The 16,479-nt window shown below is 59.1% G+C and overlaps 1 protein-coding gene across 13 annotated transcripts in view; it reads right to left on the bottom strand.

Moving 5' to 3' along the window:
* Positions 1-817: 817 nt before the first annotated feature.
* IL17REL (interleukin 17 receptor E like) overlaps positions 818-16,479 on the bottom strand; it is a 26,922-nt gene continuing 11,260 nt past the window's right edge. Inside the window, exons 1-16 of one of the 13 annotated variants that reach the window (XM_029205793.1) lie at positions 11,204-13,747; positions 10,722-10,871; positions 10,442-10,551; positions 10,053-10,167; positions 9,767-9,811; positions 9,374-9,510; positions 9,143-9,214; positions 9,007-9,061; positions 8,320-8,483; positions 8,207-8,251; positions 7,864-7,921; positions 7,539-7,696; positions 7,268-7,408; positions 6,949-7,073; positions 5,731-5,811; positions 4,622-4,956 (exon numbers count right to left, since the gene is read on the bottom strand). In XM_029205793.1, the coding sequence (XP_029061626.1) occupies positions 5,751-5,811; positions 6,949-7,073; positions 7,268-7,408; positions 7,539-7,696; positions 7,864-7,921; positions 8,207-8,251; positions 8,320-8,483; positions 9,007-9,061; positions 9,143-9,214; positions 9,374-9,510; positions 9,767-9,811; positions 10,053-10,167; positions 10,442-10,551; positions 10,722-10,830 (1,395 nt within the window). In that variant the 5' untranslated portion in view covers positions 10,831-10,871; positions 11,204-13,747 and the 3' untranslated portion in view covers positions 4,622-4,956; positions 5,731-5,750. Of the gene's footprint in view, positions 855-4,621; positions 4,976-5,730; positions 5,812-6,948; positions 7,074-7,267; positions 7,409-7,538; positions 7,697-7,863; positions 7,922-8,206; positions 8,252-8,319; positions 8,484-9,006; positions 9,062-9,142; positions 9,215-9,373; positions 9,511-9,766; positions 9,812-10,052; positions 10,168-10,441; positions 10,552-10,721; positions 10,872-11,203; positions 13,748-16,479 lie in introns of those variants that run through there. The other 12 variants (XM_029205791.1, XM_029205792.1, XM_029205786.1 and 9 more) reach the window with 12 other exon arrangements.

The raw sequence follows: 16,479 nt of genomic DNA on the forward strand, positions 1-16,479 counted from the left end.
TAAAATAGCATTAAAATCATCAGAATCTTATTGGAGGCTGTACTCATGAAGGTTCTGCGGGAACTGACAGCTCTTCGCTTTTTGGCTGGAAGAGGGTGAATGTGGGACCTGTTGCTGGGGGCTGGCGAGGTGGGCGCGCACAGCTGCCCCGAGAGGTGCAGATGCCGCCGAGGCCCAGGCGCTGCTGTCCGGAGGTCCCGCTGCCAGGACCCGTCTCCCCGCCCTGCCTGCCGAGCTGCCTCCCCTTCCTCTGGTGGCCCAAGCTGGACACCCAAACCCTGGCCTCTGCTCGACCTCCAGGGGCAGAGATCACCAGCCAAGGACAAGCCCTTCAGCCCTCCTCAGCGCAGAGCCCAGCTCGCAGCTGCAGCCCGCCCCCCTACACGAGTTGTCGTTCCTGCAAGCTAGAAACCCCCCCAACTGCCAAACACGTCAGAGCCCAGCAACTCTGAGGCATCGACCATTTCTTTGTTCCTTCCTGACTAAACTCAGGGGGTGTCCCCCCACCCTCCTTCCGAGAGCCCTCTGCAGTCGGGCTTCCCCCCCAGGGCTCATCTCATCAAGGTGAGTTCCTGTCTCCAGATGGCCATGATCAGAGCTCCCCTCGCTTGGCCCGCAGCCTGGTGACAGTCGATCCTTTCCTGGAAACTCTCCTCCCCTCCTCAGCTCTGACCACCCCCCCACCCCCCCAGCGTCCTCACCCAGCCTCTCCTTATGCCCACTGTGCGCACGCTGGGGCCTCTGCCGCCGCAGCCCTTCTGGCCTTTCCATGGAATTCCTCAACAAGACTTCCAGAAGACTTCTCATTAGAAGCCTTGGAGAACACAAGCCAGTGGGAGGACATATTTGAAGTCCTGAAGAAAAAGAAAGACCTGTCAACCAAGAATTCTATATCCAGCAAAACTATCTTTCAGAAATGAAGGAGGAAGTAAGATGTTTCCAGATAAGTAAAAGTTCAGGGAGTTCATTTCCTTCACTACTGGAAATGCTAAAGAGAGTCCTTGGGGCTGAATGAAAACACACTAGACAGTAACTCGAAACCACGAGAAAGTACAGAATACAGTAAAGGTTACTGCATGGGAGAAGCTAAAAGCTGGTATTATTGCAGTTTTGGTTTGTAACTCCTCTGTTTTTTTCCGTATGATTTAAAAGGCAAATGCATGAAACAATAGTCATAAATCTATGTTAATGGACACACAATAGATGAAGATGAATCTGTGACAACAACAGGAGAGGGATGTGGATGTGTAGGAGCAGAGTGTTTACTACTGAAACCAAATTGGTATTATTCAAACTAGGTTTTTATAAGTTTACGATTTTAACTGTAACTCCCAAGGAAACCAGTAAGAAAATACTGGGGAAAAAATACAGAAAAGGAAAGAAGGACATCAAAATAGTACATCACAAAAAATCAACTAAATACCCAAAAAGGCAGCAATAGAAGAACTGAGGGACAAAAACCATGTAAGACATATAAGAAAACAAATAGCTATGGTAGAAGTAAGTCCTTTCTTTTCAGTATTCACTCTATTTTTTAAAAATATATTTATTTATTTGGGCTGTGCCGGGTCTTAGTTGCGACACGCAGGGTCTCTGTTGTGGCATGCAAACTCAGTTGTGGCATGCATGTGGGATCTAGTTCCCCGACCAGGGATTGAACCCAGGCCCCCTACGTTAGGAGCAAAGAGTCTTACCCACTGGACCACCAGGGAAGTCCCTCAGTATTCACTTTAAATGTAAATGGAGGGCTTCCCTCGTGGTGCAATCATTAAGGATCCACCTGCCAATGCAGGGCACACGGGTTCGAGCCCTGGCCAGGGAAGATCCCACATGCCACGGAGCAACTAAGCCCGTGCGCCACAACTACTGAAGCCCATGCACTTAGAGCCCATGATCCACAACCACAGAAGCCACTGCAATGAGAAGCCCATGCACCACAACGAAGAGTAGCCCCCGCTCACGGCAACTAGAGAAAGCCTGCACGCAGCAACGAAGACCCTACGCAGCCAAAAATAAATAAGTAAATAAAATATATATTTTAAAAACTTTAAATGGGTTAAACTCTCCAATTAAAAGACAGAGATTGGCAAAGGCGATCCACCTTTGTACACTTGCTGTGTACAAGAAACTCACTTTACATACAAAGACACAAAGAGGTTGAAAGTAAAAGGATGGAATAAGACGTTCCATGCAAACAGGAATCAAAGAAGCTGGGGCGGCTGTGTTATTATCACACAAAATAGGCTCGAGTTCAGTTCTTTTTCTTGAGATCCCGTACGGAATGGGTTGTACCTGCCTGGATCATATAAAGGGTGAGGTTTTTGTCTTTGCAGCCTCTTAATGCTCATCCAATAATAAAACTGTTTCATCCCTTTCTACCCTTGTGGAAGGACTCACTGGGTTTTGGGGGTTTTTTAATAAATTTATTTATTTTATTTATTTATTTTTGGCTGCGGTGGGTCTTTGTTGCGGTGCGCGGCTTCTCATTGCAGTGGCTTCTCTTGTTGTGGAGCACGGGCTCTAGGCACGTGGGCTTTAGGAGTTGTGACTCGTGGGCTCAGTAGCCGTGCTTGCGGGCTCTAGAGCGCAGGCTCAGTAGTTGTGGCGCACGGGCTTAGTTGCTCCGTGGCACGTGGGATCTTCCCGGGCCAGGGCTCGAACCCGTGTTCCCCGTACTGGCAGGCGGATTCTTAACCACTGCGCCACCAGGGAAGTCCGACTCACTGGGTTTTAATTGTTGGTCCACCAGCTCCATCTCCTTCCTGTCTTGGCGTGAGACCCAGCCTGCCACTCTGCCCCCAAGACCATCTCCTTCCCTTAACCTGCTCCAATTTTTCTTTCTGAATAAACCTTTTATGTCCTAGATAATTTACTCTTTTTTTTTTTTTTAATGTTTATGCCTCTCTTCTCTGCCTTGGGCAGGGGTCTGTGTCTGTTTTGTTCACTGACGGAGTGATACCCAGAAGGCCCTACAGAAGCACTGGCGAACAGAGGCAGCTCAAACTTACCACGTGCAAACACCAGCTCCTGCTGCTACATTTCCGTCCCAGCCCATGGAGCCCCACCTCCAGACACTGAGGAACGTTGGTCTATTTGACTCGTACCCCCGTATCCAAGCCAGGGCACCCCATGGCCCCACCTGCCTGCCACAGCCCCTCACCTGTCCATCCTGTTAGAACCAGACTCACGCGTTGCCGGGACCACACTCCTCTAAATGGCAGCCCTTCCACACTTCCTATTTGCTTTCCTGGGCCCCTTCTTCCCACACTGGCACTGGGCACCCCGTTATAAGTTACATATTCAGCTGTTTGTGGTCTGTCTTCCCCAGGCAAAGGTCCGCTCCAGGTAGGGTGGCCGATGGCCCTGTCTGCCTGGGGTTTAGGGCTGAAAATCCTGACCTGAGAAGCCCCGCAGTTCAGGGCAGACCCAGGTATTTCCCCCACTCCGGGGCCAGTGCTGTTTGTTATTAGTGCTGGGACAGGGTGGCACCCAGTGGGTGCTCAGTACCTGCTTAAGGAATGAATGAGGGAATGAATGAGGTACACAGATGTCCAAAGGCTCGTCCCAGTTAAGCTGTGAGCCCTGGCGGGGGTGACCCTAGTCATCCCTCATCCGGGGCCCGAGTGCATCAGCACGTTTCTCCGGGGCAGGGGTGAGGATGGGGTTTCCCGCTGGCGGGCGGGGGGGCCAGTCTTACTTGGTCCATGGCCAAGGCTGTGGGCCTGCTGGGCCATGGGGCTCTGGGTGTGGTTCCAGATCCTGATGTGGAGGTGGGATGTAAGGTCCAGCTCAGAAGCGTCACCACTTGGTGACGGCACGCACTGGACAGTGGGGCAGCTGGGACCAGAGCGTGTCCCTCCCCTCCCCGTCCCCGGTAGCCCTGCACACCCTTAGGCCTGGGGAGGAGCGCGGCCGCTGCCTCTGTGTGGGCCTCTGTTTCCGCCCTCTGGGGTGGCCAGGGTTGCTGAGGAGTCTTGGGGGAGCCTGCTTCCGGTCAGTTCCCCGCAACCCCCCCCAGCAAGTCCGCCCTCCCAGCCCCAGGCGGCCAGGATTCCTGGGGTGGCCCTGGGTCCCGCTGGGGTCTGGTCCAGGCATGGGAAGCAGGAGCTTGTGGGACGGGGAGAGGGGGCCCCAGCCAGAGCTGGGACCTTGGTCCCCCACCCTCCCGGGTGCCTTGATGGGGAGGGGACACCTGGGGCAGACAGGGGTCTCCACAGGGCCCTTGGGCAGGGGACCGGGCCTGGCTGGGGTAGGGGAGTGGGAGCCTGGGGCTCGAGGGGTGGTGCAGCCCCTGCCAACTGTCAGGGGGCGGGCCTGCGGGCTGAGTGGGCGCCGGGTGGCCCTGACCCACCCGTGGGTGCCACTCTCCCCCCCACCCACGGGGGCGGCTGTGGGGCTGTTGGCGTTCCTAGCCTGGGGATGTCCTGCGATACAGGCGGGGCTGTACGTGGCGGAGGGCAGCAGGCTCCACCCGTGTCCGTGGCTCCACCCTCGCCCCAGCTGCAGTCCTGACCTCCATCCTGTTTTAGGAGGTATACCCAGGCCCGTGGTCCTCCCAACCCCACCCTAAGGGCCACCTTGCCCTGCAGACCCCATCTCTGTCCTCAAGGAAAGAGGCGAGCCAGGTGGACAAGTGTTTACTGAGCGAGGGGCCATGCTGGCTTTGCCTGCCCCCCTAGTCGGCTGGGGGCAGCAGGCCCCATTGAGAGAGGGATAGGAGAAGGCCCGGTGGACTGTGTCCGGCTGAAGGAGGGACAGCCCAGCCAGGGCCTGGGTGTAGGGGCACAGACGCAGACGCAGCGCAGCTGACATCCAGGGCGGGGCCTGGATGCACCGTGGTCTCGTGGAGGTGACTCCAGACACAGCTCGGGAGGCATGGCCCGGTGGTCCTTGTGAGCCGGCAGGAGGGTCCTGGGAGGGCAGACCCAGCCGGCCAACTGCTGGGTGACCCCTGGCCTGGGACACGGAAGTGACACTGCAGGGTCAAGGGTCCCCCTGTGGTCCTTGAGCGCAGATGGCACACAGTGGCCCTCAGGGAGTGTGACTGTCTGAGAATGGCTCGTCCTGGCACGTGGCCCCTGAGGCCAATGGAAGCAGCCAGCCCTCACTGGACTGGCCTCGCTGGGGGCCTGGGGAGTGGAAGGTGGTCTGAGCTCTGCGGGGGGCTGGTGCAGGGTGGTGTTCGGGCCGTGGGCTCCCTCGAGCTCTTAGCAGAGTCTTTGAAGGGTCGAGGGAGAGCTGTGTGAGGGACACTGGGGGGCCAGTGAAGGCCCAGCCTGGGCAGCAGGGGGCCACCGGGTATGTGGAGCCCAGCCATTGTGGGCATGTCCCGGCCCCCAGACCCGCCCAACTACAGAAGGGGCGCGGCCACACTCTGCACTTCAGAGAACACTGTCCTCAGGACCAGAGGTGCAGGCCGTGCCCCCGGTTGTCCAGAGGGAGCCGGGACCACGCTGCGATGGGGCAGGTCAGGGGCTGGGCCACCCGGGGAAGGGTGCATCCCACCCAGCCGTTCTCTTGGACCCCACCGGGGGGTTCAGAGGGGCTGAAGGTCCTTTGACTGGAAGCCCCGGCATGGCCCAAGGGCCCGCGGGAGCCGCAGGCCTCTGGAGAGCTGAGGCACATAGGTGGCACGGTCTGGGGCCAGGTGAGACCCGCCGCACCGCCTGCTCTGAGGCCCAGCCTTCACAGTCAGAGGCTTGGCGTGCCCAGGCGTGAGCTGCCACTCACCACATCCCAGCAGTCAGGCCCTAGCACTTGCTTCTTCCTGGTGAGACACCTGGCCTCAGGCTGCTGTCCCCTGGGTGGCAGCTGGAGAGACAGGAATGGGGGGCTGGCTCAGGTGGCCCAGTGCCACCCTTGTCTGGGGGCACAGCCGCCCCCAGCCCAGCCCTGCCTGTGCGGTGGAAGGCAGGAGAGGGGTCCGAGACCCCAGTCGCTCAGGGTGCACTGCCCAGTGCAGCCAAGCCAGTGCCCGTGCGGCAGGCAAGTGTCCCGTCTCCGGGGGAGTCCGCCCAGACCCCAAGGGCAGTATGCCCCCCAGGTGCCTACCACTTGAACTGGGCCCAGTCACTCTCACTGCTTCCTGGGACTCTGGGACTCGCCCAGCATAACACTGGGGCTCCAGCCGTGGCCCCAGGCCAGCCACCGGGCCACCTGGCTGGCAGGTATTAGAGCCCCAGTCCAGACATGAGGCCCCTAGGGGTGACCATCGCCCCTTTGACCTGTGATCTGCTGGAGGTGACCTTTGCTGGGGAATGGGACCCAGACTCGGTTGAAAAGCTCTGCTGGGTCAGGGAGTGGGGGGCAGTTGGGGGATACAGGCGTGAGGAGCCTCCGCGGGCCCCGGGGCATTTCCCGAGGGAAGGCGGGCGGGACTGGGGCTGCCCTGGAGTTGCTGTGACTCAGCTGAGTTCAGAGGCCATTCAAGACCTACCCAGCTGCCCATGTGCAGAAAGGGCCGCGAGAGCCCTGGGCACCGGAATGCTCCCCCCACGACCAGGGTGTCCACTCTCCACAGCTACCAGGAGAGGTTCTGTGCTTGCAGGTGGCTGTGCCTGCTCGTCACTCACCCTGCGCTGGTGTCACCCCTCCCACCTCTCCCCCCAACTGCCCCCCCCCACCCCCGGGCAGGAGCCACCCTGCTGGGCCACACCCAGGCCCTGCAGGGTTAGGCTTATCCGTGGCTGGCTGGGCGAAGGGTGGGCTGGGGACATCGCGTTCCTGCACAGTTGGAACCAGAGCCCTGATTGGGGTCGGAGCAGTCAGGGAGGAGACGCAGCGCACCTGGCACCGTGGGACCCGGCTGGGTGCTTGGAGGCTCTGGGGCGGGCTTGACCGCCCAAGTCAGGGCGCCTGCCGAGCCCCAGTCTCCTGTACCGTGCGCCCCGCCCCCACTCCAACATGGGAGACGGGGCTCCCGGGGCCAGTCTGGGGTCTAGCCCTTGCCTCTTGCAGCCCCCCGAGGGCCTGTCCTCCCTGCCTCCTCTGGCTGAGGCCTGGGCCCGGCGCTCACCGCACTGGAGGTCGCACAGCTGCTGGGGGGCGGAGAACTGGATGTCGGTCCTTCTGCCCTGCAGGTCGGGTTCGAAGGCAGCGAGAGCGGGTCAGCACAGCCAGCAGCCGCTCCCTGAGCCCCGCCCGCATTCCCCAGAGGCACTGGCTGGAGGGACTGTGTAGCTGGAGGGGCCCCCAGGGCAGCTCTGGGGAGGCGGGGGCTCCCCTGAGGTCTGGGAGTGGAGGAGGTGGGCAGGACAGCACCACCCACCTGGATGCAGGTGCCGGGTGCGCAGGCCTGGTCCCCGGGAATATCCACAAAGGCCACCACAGGGTCCTCTGTGGGGTCACCCTGGGCGAGGGAGGGGTAGGTCACGGGCAGCGGGGGTGCAGACCAGGCTCCTCTGCGTCCCTGCGGAGCCCTCGAGTCAGCCCTCTCAGCACCCTCCCTGCCAGGGCTGGCTTGGGGACTCCGAGGAACTGAAGGGTCAGCACACTCCCCCGCCAGGTCCCCAAGACGGTGCCCACCACACCCAGCTCACCACAGGGATGGGGGTGGCCTGGAGCACCCGGCGGCACGCGGGGGGCCACGTCTTGCCTCGGTGACACAGGCACACCTGGAAGTGGGCAGGGCTGGGCGAGAAGAAGGCCACCCGGAGGTGGCCCGGAGCGGGTGCCAGCTGGACGGTCATCTTCCAGGCTGCGGGGGGCAGGGGTGAGGCCCAGCACGCCACCCCACAAGTGACCAGCACCCTGTCGTCTTGCCCGCCCGACCAAGAGGCATTTACACAAGCAAAAGACCTTCTTTGCTGCGGCCGCCCTGCGACGGCCCCAGCCGGCCTCCCTCCCGCCCCGCGGGGGGCTCACCTGGGAAGCGCAGCTGCTCAAAAGGGCACCTCACCGGGAAGCCCAGGCTCGTGGAGAACTGCAGGGAGGCCGAGGGACGGGGTGTGGCCGCGTGTGCAGGGACGGGGGACAGGTGGGGGGCCGGGACAGGCGGGCCTCCTTCGTGGCCCTCTGGGACTGGTTACACTCCCCCCGCCCCATCCCCATGGGACCAGGAGGGGGTCAGAGGGGCCACTGAGTAGCTGGACCCCAGGGCTGGGCAAGGCACAGGGGGATATGTGGCTGCGGGCCCCTCCCCTGGCTCCTGGGCGCCCTCCCCAAGCCCTGGTAGTGCACGAGGCGGGCTGCGGACTGGCCCACTCACCTTCAGGCAGAGCTGGGGCTGGGTGTCCACAAGAGGGTACTGCACCTGAGGGGCGCTCAGGTCAGGGCCCTGGCCGCCCATCCCCGCCCCATCCCTGCCTGGGGGGCACTCACCCTGCTGTGTGCGGGCCGGCCGGACTGCTCCAGCTCCAGGCACTGGGGTCCTGGCCCTGGGCGCCAGCACAGACTCACACGGCCACTCATGGGACAGGCAGGCTCCCAACTCAGCTCCTGGCTCCCCGGGTGGTAGTGGATGGCGTCCCACAGTGTCTCCGTGTCTGCAGGGACCCTCCCCCAGGGCTGGCATCAGCTGGCACTACCCCAGCCGCCCGTGGGCCACGGGACCGAGCACCTGCTAGAGTAACCATCGGGCTGGCCCAGGACCCAGGTGCCTTCTCTCGGGGGCTCTGGGCCTGACCCGAGTCTGTGTGTGTGTTCTGTGAGCACCCCGCACCCCTCCGGGAGCCCCTCCCGGCAGCCTGGGCTCTTCCAGGTGGCCTGGCTGCAACACGTGCGTGCTCGTGCACCGGCCGACACGCGCTCTCCTGCACGCTCACGTCCACGCGCAGGCTCTGCCGCCTCGGAGGGCTTGCCCGGAACACACTTGGCTGCCTGCCGTCCGAAGCAGGCTCAAGGGCTGAGGCTGGGCCTGTCCCCCCGACCCCGTCTCACCCCCGCTCGAGTCAGCCGTCCCAGCTGGACAGGCCAGCCCCTACCCTGCTGGGCACCTCTGACCCGCCCATCTCCCACCCTTCTCTCCTCGCTCCCCCCTCCTTCCCCCTGGCACCACAGGGCACTCGCCATCTTCGAAGGGGCAGGTCTGGATCCGCACGGCGTCAGGCGTCGCAGACCAGCCCTGCGGGAGGGGCTGGGGTTAGCGCAGGGTCTGCCCATCCTTTTGTCCACTCCCGGCTGTCAAGGCCACATCCTTACTGACCTCAAGGCACAGGCACGACAACTCTTGTTTGTAGGGCAGAGAGACCCTCCGGGAGACCCCGTTCGCTGTCACCTGCAGGGGAGCGAAGGCACCGTGGGCGGGCGGCAAGCGAGGACCAGAGGCGGGGGCGGGGCTGGGGCGGGGCTGGGGCGGGGCTGGGGCGGGGCTGGGGTGGGGTCGGGGGCGGGGCCGGGGTGGGGCCGGGGCCGGGGCGGGGGGGGGGGGGCTCACTCGCACTGGGGCGCCCGCGTCTTCGCAGGTGAACCACTTGAGGCAGAGCCGCACGTAGTAGTCGGGGCCCCCTGACTCTGGCACCTGTACCAGAATGACCTTGCGGCTGCGGTCCACCGAGTAGGAGAGCTTCCCAGCTGTAGAAGGGAAGCAGGTGAGGTCACGCTGGGGCCAGAGGTCACCAGGCACAGGGCTCCCTTGTGCTGACACCCTCCAGGTGGTGACCCCTGCCAGACCCAGGTATTTTGGGAGTCGCCCACCTGAGGACCCATCATGATTTCCCGAGTGGGGAGGGCAGAAGATCCCAGTGGGAGGCCCGTGGGTGCCTGCCACCACCTGAGAGTCTTCCCAGGAGCCATGGGGCCCAGGTCCCACCCGGGGAGGGGGCCTCACCAAAGCAGTCGGGCACGTTCCTCCCTACGTCCTCGTCTGCGCAGTCTGCGAACGACAGAGGCAGTGTTGGGCCCAGCCCGCTCTGCACCAGGGGCCGCCCCCCAGCTGGGCCTCTGCCCGTGTGGTTTCCAGAAGGCCTTCCTCTCCAGGGAAACGGAGACGCTGAATTAAGCCAAATGCACTGCTGAGAGCCGTCCAGCGTGGGGCCCTGCCCCCTGCCCTGGGTGAGTCCCGCCCTGAATCAGTCCTGGGAAGCTGGATGGCAGCTGTGCTCGCGCCGGCCCACCTTCCACATGGTACCGCTGGTCCAGCTGGACCCCGCAGAAGTGGGGGACAGTCCTCAGGGTGACGTAGAGGCTCTGGGCCACGCTCACCTCAAAGCAGTCAAAGTGCACCTGGAGCTGGGCAGGGACGGGTGGGAACTGGTGGAGCTGGGACCTCTGTCCGCCCACCCCTGGCCAGGCCAGTTCCACACCGCACAGCTGGAACCCAGGGTCTGGGGCAGAGGAGGAGGGGCACCCATTCCTTGGGCCTGGGGTGGCAGAGCCCCAGGACGGTCTATGGATCAGGTGGCCAAGAGGGGAGGGCAGCCGGGAGCAGGCCAGGGGACAGGTGCAGCTGCCCGGCACCGGCTTGGGGCTGGACCCGCAAGTCCGGGTCAGACCCTAGTCTCACCTGCTGCCCCACCTGCAGCCGGCGGGAGGCCCTGGGGACCCGCACGCTCTGGCACTGTGTCTCCTGGGTGTCCAGGCTCATGGAGCAGGCCTCCAGGCCCCGCAGGCCCTCTGGGTGGAGGGAGGGGCCGGCAGAGGTGTCAGAGCCCTTCCCTCCCCTCCTCTGTGAAGGGCAGTTAGCAGGGTCTCCCTGGCCCACCCCACCCCCGGCTTGTCACGGGGATTAAAGGAGCCCTGAGCCCACCACCCCACTTCCTGGGTGTCACCACCATCATGGTCACCATGCAGCGTGAGAGAGGCCTTGACGCGCAGGAACAGGGAGCAGCCGTCGTGGGGGGCACACTTCATGGCAGTGGAGAGGGTCAGGGCCTCCAGGACGGACCCGGACATGGACGTGGGGGGCTTGCGGCAGAAGCTGTTGAAAATATTTCCTGGGGAGGGGAGAAGGAGGGTGAGTACCACGGTTCCCAGGGCCTGGGTAAGGCTCTTTGGGGGGTGGGGTGGGGGTGGGGGAGGGGTGCTCTGGGGCTGCACAGTCGCGGGGAGAGTCATCCCTACTTGCCCCAGTGCAGTCAGGGAACCAGGCCCCCGGTGAGTGGTGGGCCACCCTGAGCCATGCTCAGAGATGGCCACTGGGCGCCAGGAGTGGGCCCCCGCCTGGCCAGCAAGGGGGCAGAGGAGCCCCCCTCGGCAAGCTGGCGGGTCCCATGGACAACAAAGATGGGCAACAGCAAAGGTGTGCTGGGGGCACGGGGGGCCTGACCTCAAGGGCACTGCCGCGTAAAGCCCTGACCGCCGTCAGGCGGCTGCACCGGCCCAGGTGGGCCTGGCCCCGACGGCCTCGGTCAGGGCACCGGAAACTGCGGCCGGACCAAGTGCTGTGCAGGGAGCTGGGCTCTCACGTTCAGGCGCTGGGGCCGAGCAGTATCTTCGGCCTTGGCTCTGCCAGATTTGCAGGCGGATGCTTCAAGTTCGGGGAGGGGCGTTGGTTCCACGGGAGCCACCACACCCCAGGGGGCCCCGCGCCCCATGGAGTTGGCAGTCCAGGTTCTCTGCTGCACTCAGGGCCGTGGCGTTCACGCCTGGTGACGTGTCAGACTGGGGAGTAACCCTGGGCGGGACAATGTGCCCAGGAAGGGGAGGTGTGTGTGCTCAGTGGTGCCTCCAGGGGGCCCGGGCCCCAGGCAAACGCCGGGAGCATATCAGGAAGACCAGCTTCTTGGACTGACGGTCAAGGGGAAGTAAAGGACAAAAATGCCGGGAGGAGAGGGGACACCGGTGGGACCAGGTGGAACTGTTGAATGCACGTGATGGGCGGGAAGCAGAGGCCGAGGGTGCACCAAAGGCTTCCTCACTGCAGAGAAAGTGGAGCAGGAATGAGGCATCCCCACGGACCACGGTGGCTGACCACTGAGACCCTGGAGAAGGGGGGGCAGAGGCACCGCGGCTGAGACACGGACGGACGCGCTGGCCCATCACTCAACAGAGCCCCGACTGGACCGTATCAGAAACAACTCAAAGAGGCAGCAGGAACTACGAGGTCTGAAATGTTCCTGGGAAAGAAACCCAGTGCTGTGGATCCCACTGTGGCCAAGATGGGGTCACAGGGGTCAGATTTTCCCTCGAGCCTGAAGCAGCCTGGAAACCAGACAAGATACAGTCTCAAGACAGCGGACGTGGGGAAGGACAGACGGCCATGCCCGAGGGACGGGGACAGACGGCGATGCCCGAGGGACGGGGACAGACGGCCATCCGAGGGATGGGGACAGATGGCCATGCCCGAGGGCTGGGGACAGACGGGGGAGCCCAACGAGGGCCCTGCTGTCTTGAGAGCCTTTCCAGGCTGTGGCAGAGGGAGGGGGAATTTGGGACCCCTGACACCCTCCCGAAGTGGAGAAATGGGGCAGACGGAAGTGGCCAGAGTTTGCAGGATGAGCGCAAGAGGAGGGATGATGCAGAGAGAGCAGGGGAATGCGTGTTCGGCAGAGAGCGGATGAGCACGTGGACGTGAGGGGCTGCAGGAAGAGGAGAAGCCCAAGGGGTTTGCGGGGACAGCATCCTGTCCGCACCCGGGGCCAGGACTATCCCCATTCCCAGCCAGACTGGGGACTTCGTGACTCACGGGGCCCCGGGTACACTGTATGCAAGAGTCTTGCTTCTGTAGGAGAATAACTAGCCTTAGATGGAGCACTGCTCTGGCCTTGCCTAACAAATCTTAAAGACCCCCAAAGGTTAACCTGTTTCTAAGGAACTTAACTGTATTTCAGAAATGGCTCAAGAATATTTGTATGGATAAAAGTATATATCCGGCACACAACAGGTAAAAATCACCATGTCTACCATATAATAGAAAATTACAAGCCATGCAAAGAATCAGGAAAACATAACCCAGAATGAGGGGAAAAATCAAATAAAACCGACAGAGATGTTAGGATTAGTAGACAGGAACATTCAAACAGTTACCGTAACTGTATTCCACATGTTAGACATGAAAGATATTAAAAAAAAAAACCCAAATCCAACTTTTAGGGATGAAAACTACAGTGCCTGAGATGAAAAATACAACAGCTGGTTTAATAACAGATTAGCCATTGGAAAAAAAAACACTGGAGAACTTGACATAGCAATAGAAAACATCCAAAAGTAGATGGAGAGGGATTGTGGCGATGGTGAAGGTGTGTTGATGGTGATGGTGATGACAATGATGGCAATGATGGCGGTGATGGTGGTGATGGTGACGATGATGGTGATGGTGACAGTGGTGAGGAAATAATAGAACAGAGCACTGGGGAGCTGTAGGACAACTTCAAGTGACCTAATGTATGTGTGGTTAGGGGGAATGGGGGAATGAAAAAAACTTGAAAAAATGATAGAAAATTTTCAAACTTGGTGAGAACTATAAACTCACAGATCCAAGAAGACTGATGAATGATAAGAAATATGAAGAAATTACACGGCACACCAGGATCAGTTTGCTCAAAGCCAGTGGTAAAGAGAAAACTGTAAAAGCCACCAGAGGAAAAAAGACATGTGATGTGCAGAGGAACCGAGGTAAGGAAGGCGCAGAATTCTTTTTGGGAGCAACGCAAGTGAGAAGATGATGGGGACAAAGACCCTGCAGGACTGAGAAACAAGCCCCGCCCGCCTAGCATCCTATCCCTGCCCACATATGCACGACTGATTCTCAGCAAACATGCTGGGAACTCAGCGGGAAAAGGGTAGTCTTTTCAGCAAATGGTGCTGGATCAACTGGGTGTCCCCAGGCAAACAATGCGCTTCCGTCCACACCTTTCACAACATGCAAAGTTCACCTAAAATGGACTGTCAACCTCAATGTAAAACCTAAAACTACAGAACTTTTAAAAGAAAACACATTTTTATTCAATAAAAATCTCTGTGACCTTAGGTAAGGCAAAAAATTCTTAGATACAACACTGAAACCGTGACCCATAAGAGAAAAAAATGAATAAATTGGATTTCATCAAACTTTAAAACTTCTGCTCTTTGAAAGACCCTGGTAAGTAGTGAAAAGATAAGTCAGAGATTGGGGGGAAATATTTGCAAATCATGCACCTGCTAAGGAACTTGTGTTCAGAATCTATAAAGAACTTTCCAAATTCAATGATAAAGAAACCAACAACGCAATATAAAGTGGGTGCCTGTCTGTCCTCAATGCAGGAGGGGCGGACTGGGGGAGGGGGCCGCAGGCTTCCACCATCCTCCCCCCAGACTGATGGAGGTTTAAAAACTAATAAAGCCAGCGAGTAGTTGGTCTGCCTTTTTTTATCAACATGCTCTGGCAGTTCTAAACAGGGTTGGTGATAAAATCTTCCCCGTTGGTGGAAGATCTAAATGATGGCCTGCCCCCAGCCTGGCCCCCAACTGCATCCTTCGCCCACTGTCATCTTGGGGCTGATGTACCTAAGGTGTGGGGTCAGATGGATGACTCAGAGGGGGACAGCACCCCAGGGCAGTGGCTGGAATCGGAGGAGAGGCCACCTGCAGGAGGCAGCTGAGTCCCTGTCTGGCCACAGGGGCTAGTGGTCAAGCCCGGTGGGTTAGTCACATAACGTGGCGGCGAGGAGGACTGTGTCCCCAAGCCTGACGCTTCCTTGCTCTGAGGGTCATCCTTAGAGCTCGGTGTGCAGCCCTCTCAAAAGAAGCGATTGTGCTTTAGAATTCTCTCTCATGTGTGTGAAAACTTCCTCCTCTGCGCAGAAAGTGAGAAGTCTGCAACTTTTGACCTTTTCTGGAAAAAAACAAAGACCTTCCAGCCAAGCAAGGAAAGGATCAGAGCCGAAAAAAAAGGTAGAGCCATAGAAGAGCATGGTGACCATGGGAAATGAGGAAATACATAGTTAAGTATAATGGATGCGAAGGAGAAGTCGCTTGTTGTAAATAAATGAATAAAAATAAGAACAGGCTCTTGTCCCAAATTAAGCTCACAAAACAGGAAAGAGTATATAGAAGAAAGTGAGGCAGGGGACTTCCCTGGCGGTCCAGTGGTTAGTGCTCCGCGCTTCCACTGCAGCGGCTGGGGTTCAATCCCTGGGGAACTAAGATCCTGCAAGCCATGCAGCGCGGCCAAAAAAAAAAAAAGTGAGGCAGAAACACCAAATTATTTCTGGTTCAAAATGGAGAAAATAATTCATTGCTACTGTGTGGAAAGAATTGTGAACCCAAAACTCATCATACATACTTACGGAGAAGTAAATATATTTGGTCTTATTTAGAGAGGCTTCCTAAAAGAAGACCTGACAGCTGTATTTTAAAAAGGAGAAATATGAACTCAAAAGGAAGAAGTGGGTTACGAAAGGAACAGTGAACACAGGAATGGGTAGAACACGGTGGTGAATTTAAATTCATGCTGGGAGGGCAGCAGGAGAAAGAAGGACTCCTGTCTGTTTAAAAACAAGTTGCGAGTTCCATTTCCCACCCTACGGTAGCCCACGCTGTTTGGACCAATTCTACTGAAAACAACTAACAATGCTGGAGAAAAAAAACATACATGTAAAAAAACTTCTTAAAAACCTGTGAGAGGGCTTCCCTGGTGGCGCAGTGGTTAAGAATCCGCCTGCCAATGCAGGGGACACGGGTCCGTGCCCTGGTCCGGGAAGATCCCACATGCTGCGGAGCGGCTGGGCCCGTGAGCCATGACCGCTGAGCCTGCGCGTCCGGAGCCTGTGCTCCACAACGGGAGAGGCCACAACAGTGAGAGGCCCGTGTACCTCAAAAAAAAAAAAAAAAAAAAAACCTGTGAGAGCTGATAAAGAATCAGGATCATCAGTATAAACCCTGAGGAAGGGCAGAGGGACGCAGAGCACAGGAAGCCGCGTTCCTGGGCGTCTCCCAGCCCGGACGCTGAGGGCTCCAAGTGTGCGGCCCAGACCAGGGGATCCCAGGGCTGCCCCGTCACGGTGAGGGGAATCAGGAGAAACCTGCCCCCTTCCCGAATCCTGGGGCGTGGTGGGAGGGCAGGGGCAGTGGAGCTTCCTGGAAAGCCCACAGCCTCCGTGGGCCTGGGTGCTGGGTCCCGGCCCTGGTCTGCACCCCCAGGAAGATCCAAGAAACTTCAATCTATGACTTAGTTAGAAATGGTCCTGATAGTCACATGTCACTCCTGGGTGCCACTCAGAAACAAAGGGGAACCTGGTCTGGGGGAAGGCGCCTACATCCTAGGCTGTGGGGAAGGCATCATTTCTCAGGGGCATGGAGCAGCCTTTTTTTTTTTTGGCCACATCCCGTGGCTTGTGGGATTTTAGTTCCCCAACCAGGGATCAAACCTGGGCCCACGGCAGTGAAAGCACGGAGCCCTAACCACTGGACCGCCGGGGAATTCCCTGGAGCAGATATATTTCGTGATAAACAAAGTTGCTGGGGAAACAAAGCACCAAGAGAAAGAACCAGCAGAGACATGCCATGGACGGGTCCATGGAGTGCTACAACAGGTCGGACACAGACTGCAGACCAACCTGCTAAAAGGATAGGCTTGAAAATATGTGCAGGGGAAAAAACTATAAAGAGGGACCTAGCACGTTT

The sequence above is a fragment of the Monodon monoceros genome, unplaced genomic scaffold (assembly GCF_005190385.1).
Source record: "Monodon monoceros isolate NGI ecotype Baffin Bay Population unplaced genomic scaffold, NGI_Narwhal_1 Super_Scaffold_6, whole genome shotgun sequence".
In the NCBI taxonomy this organism is placed as follows: domain Eukaryota; kingdom Metazoa; phylum Chordata; class Mammalia; order Artiodactyla; family Monodontidae; genus Monodon; species Monodon monoceros.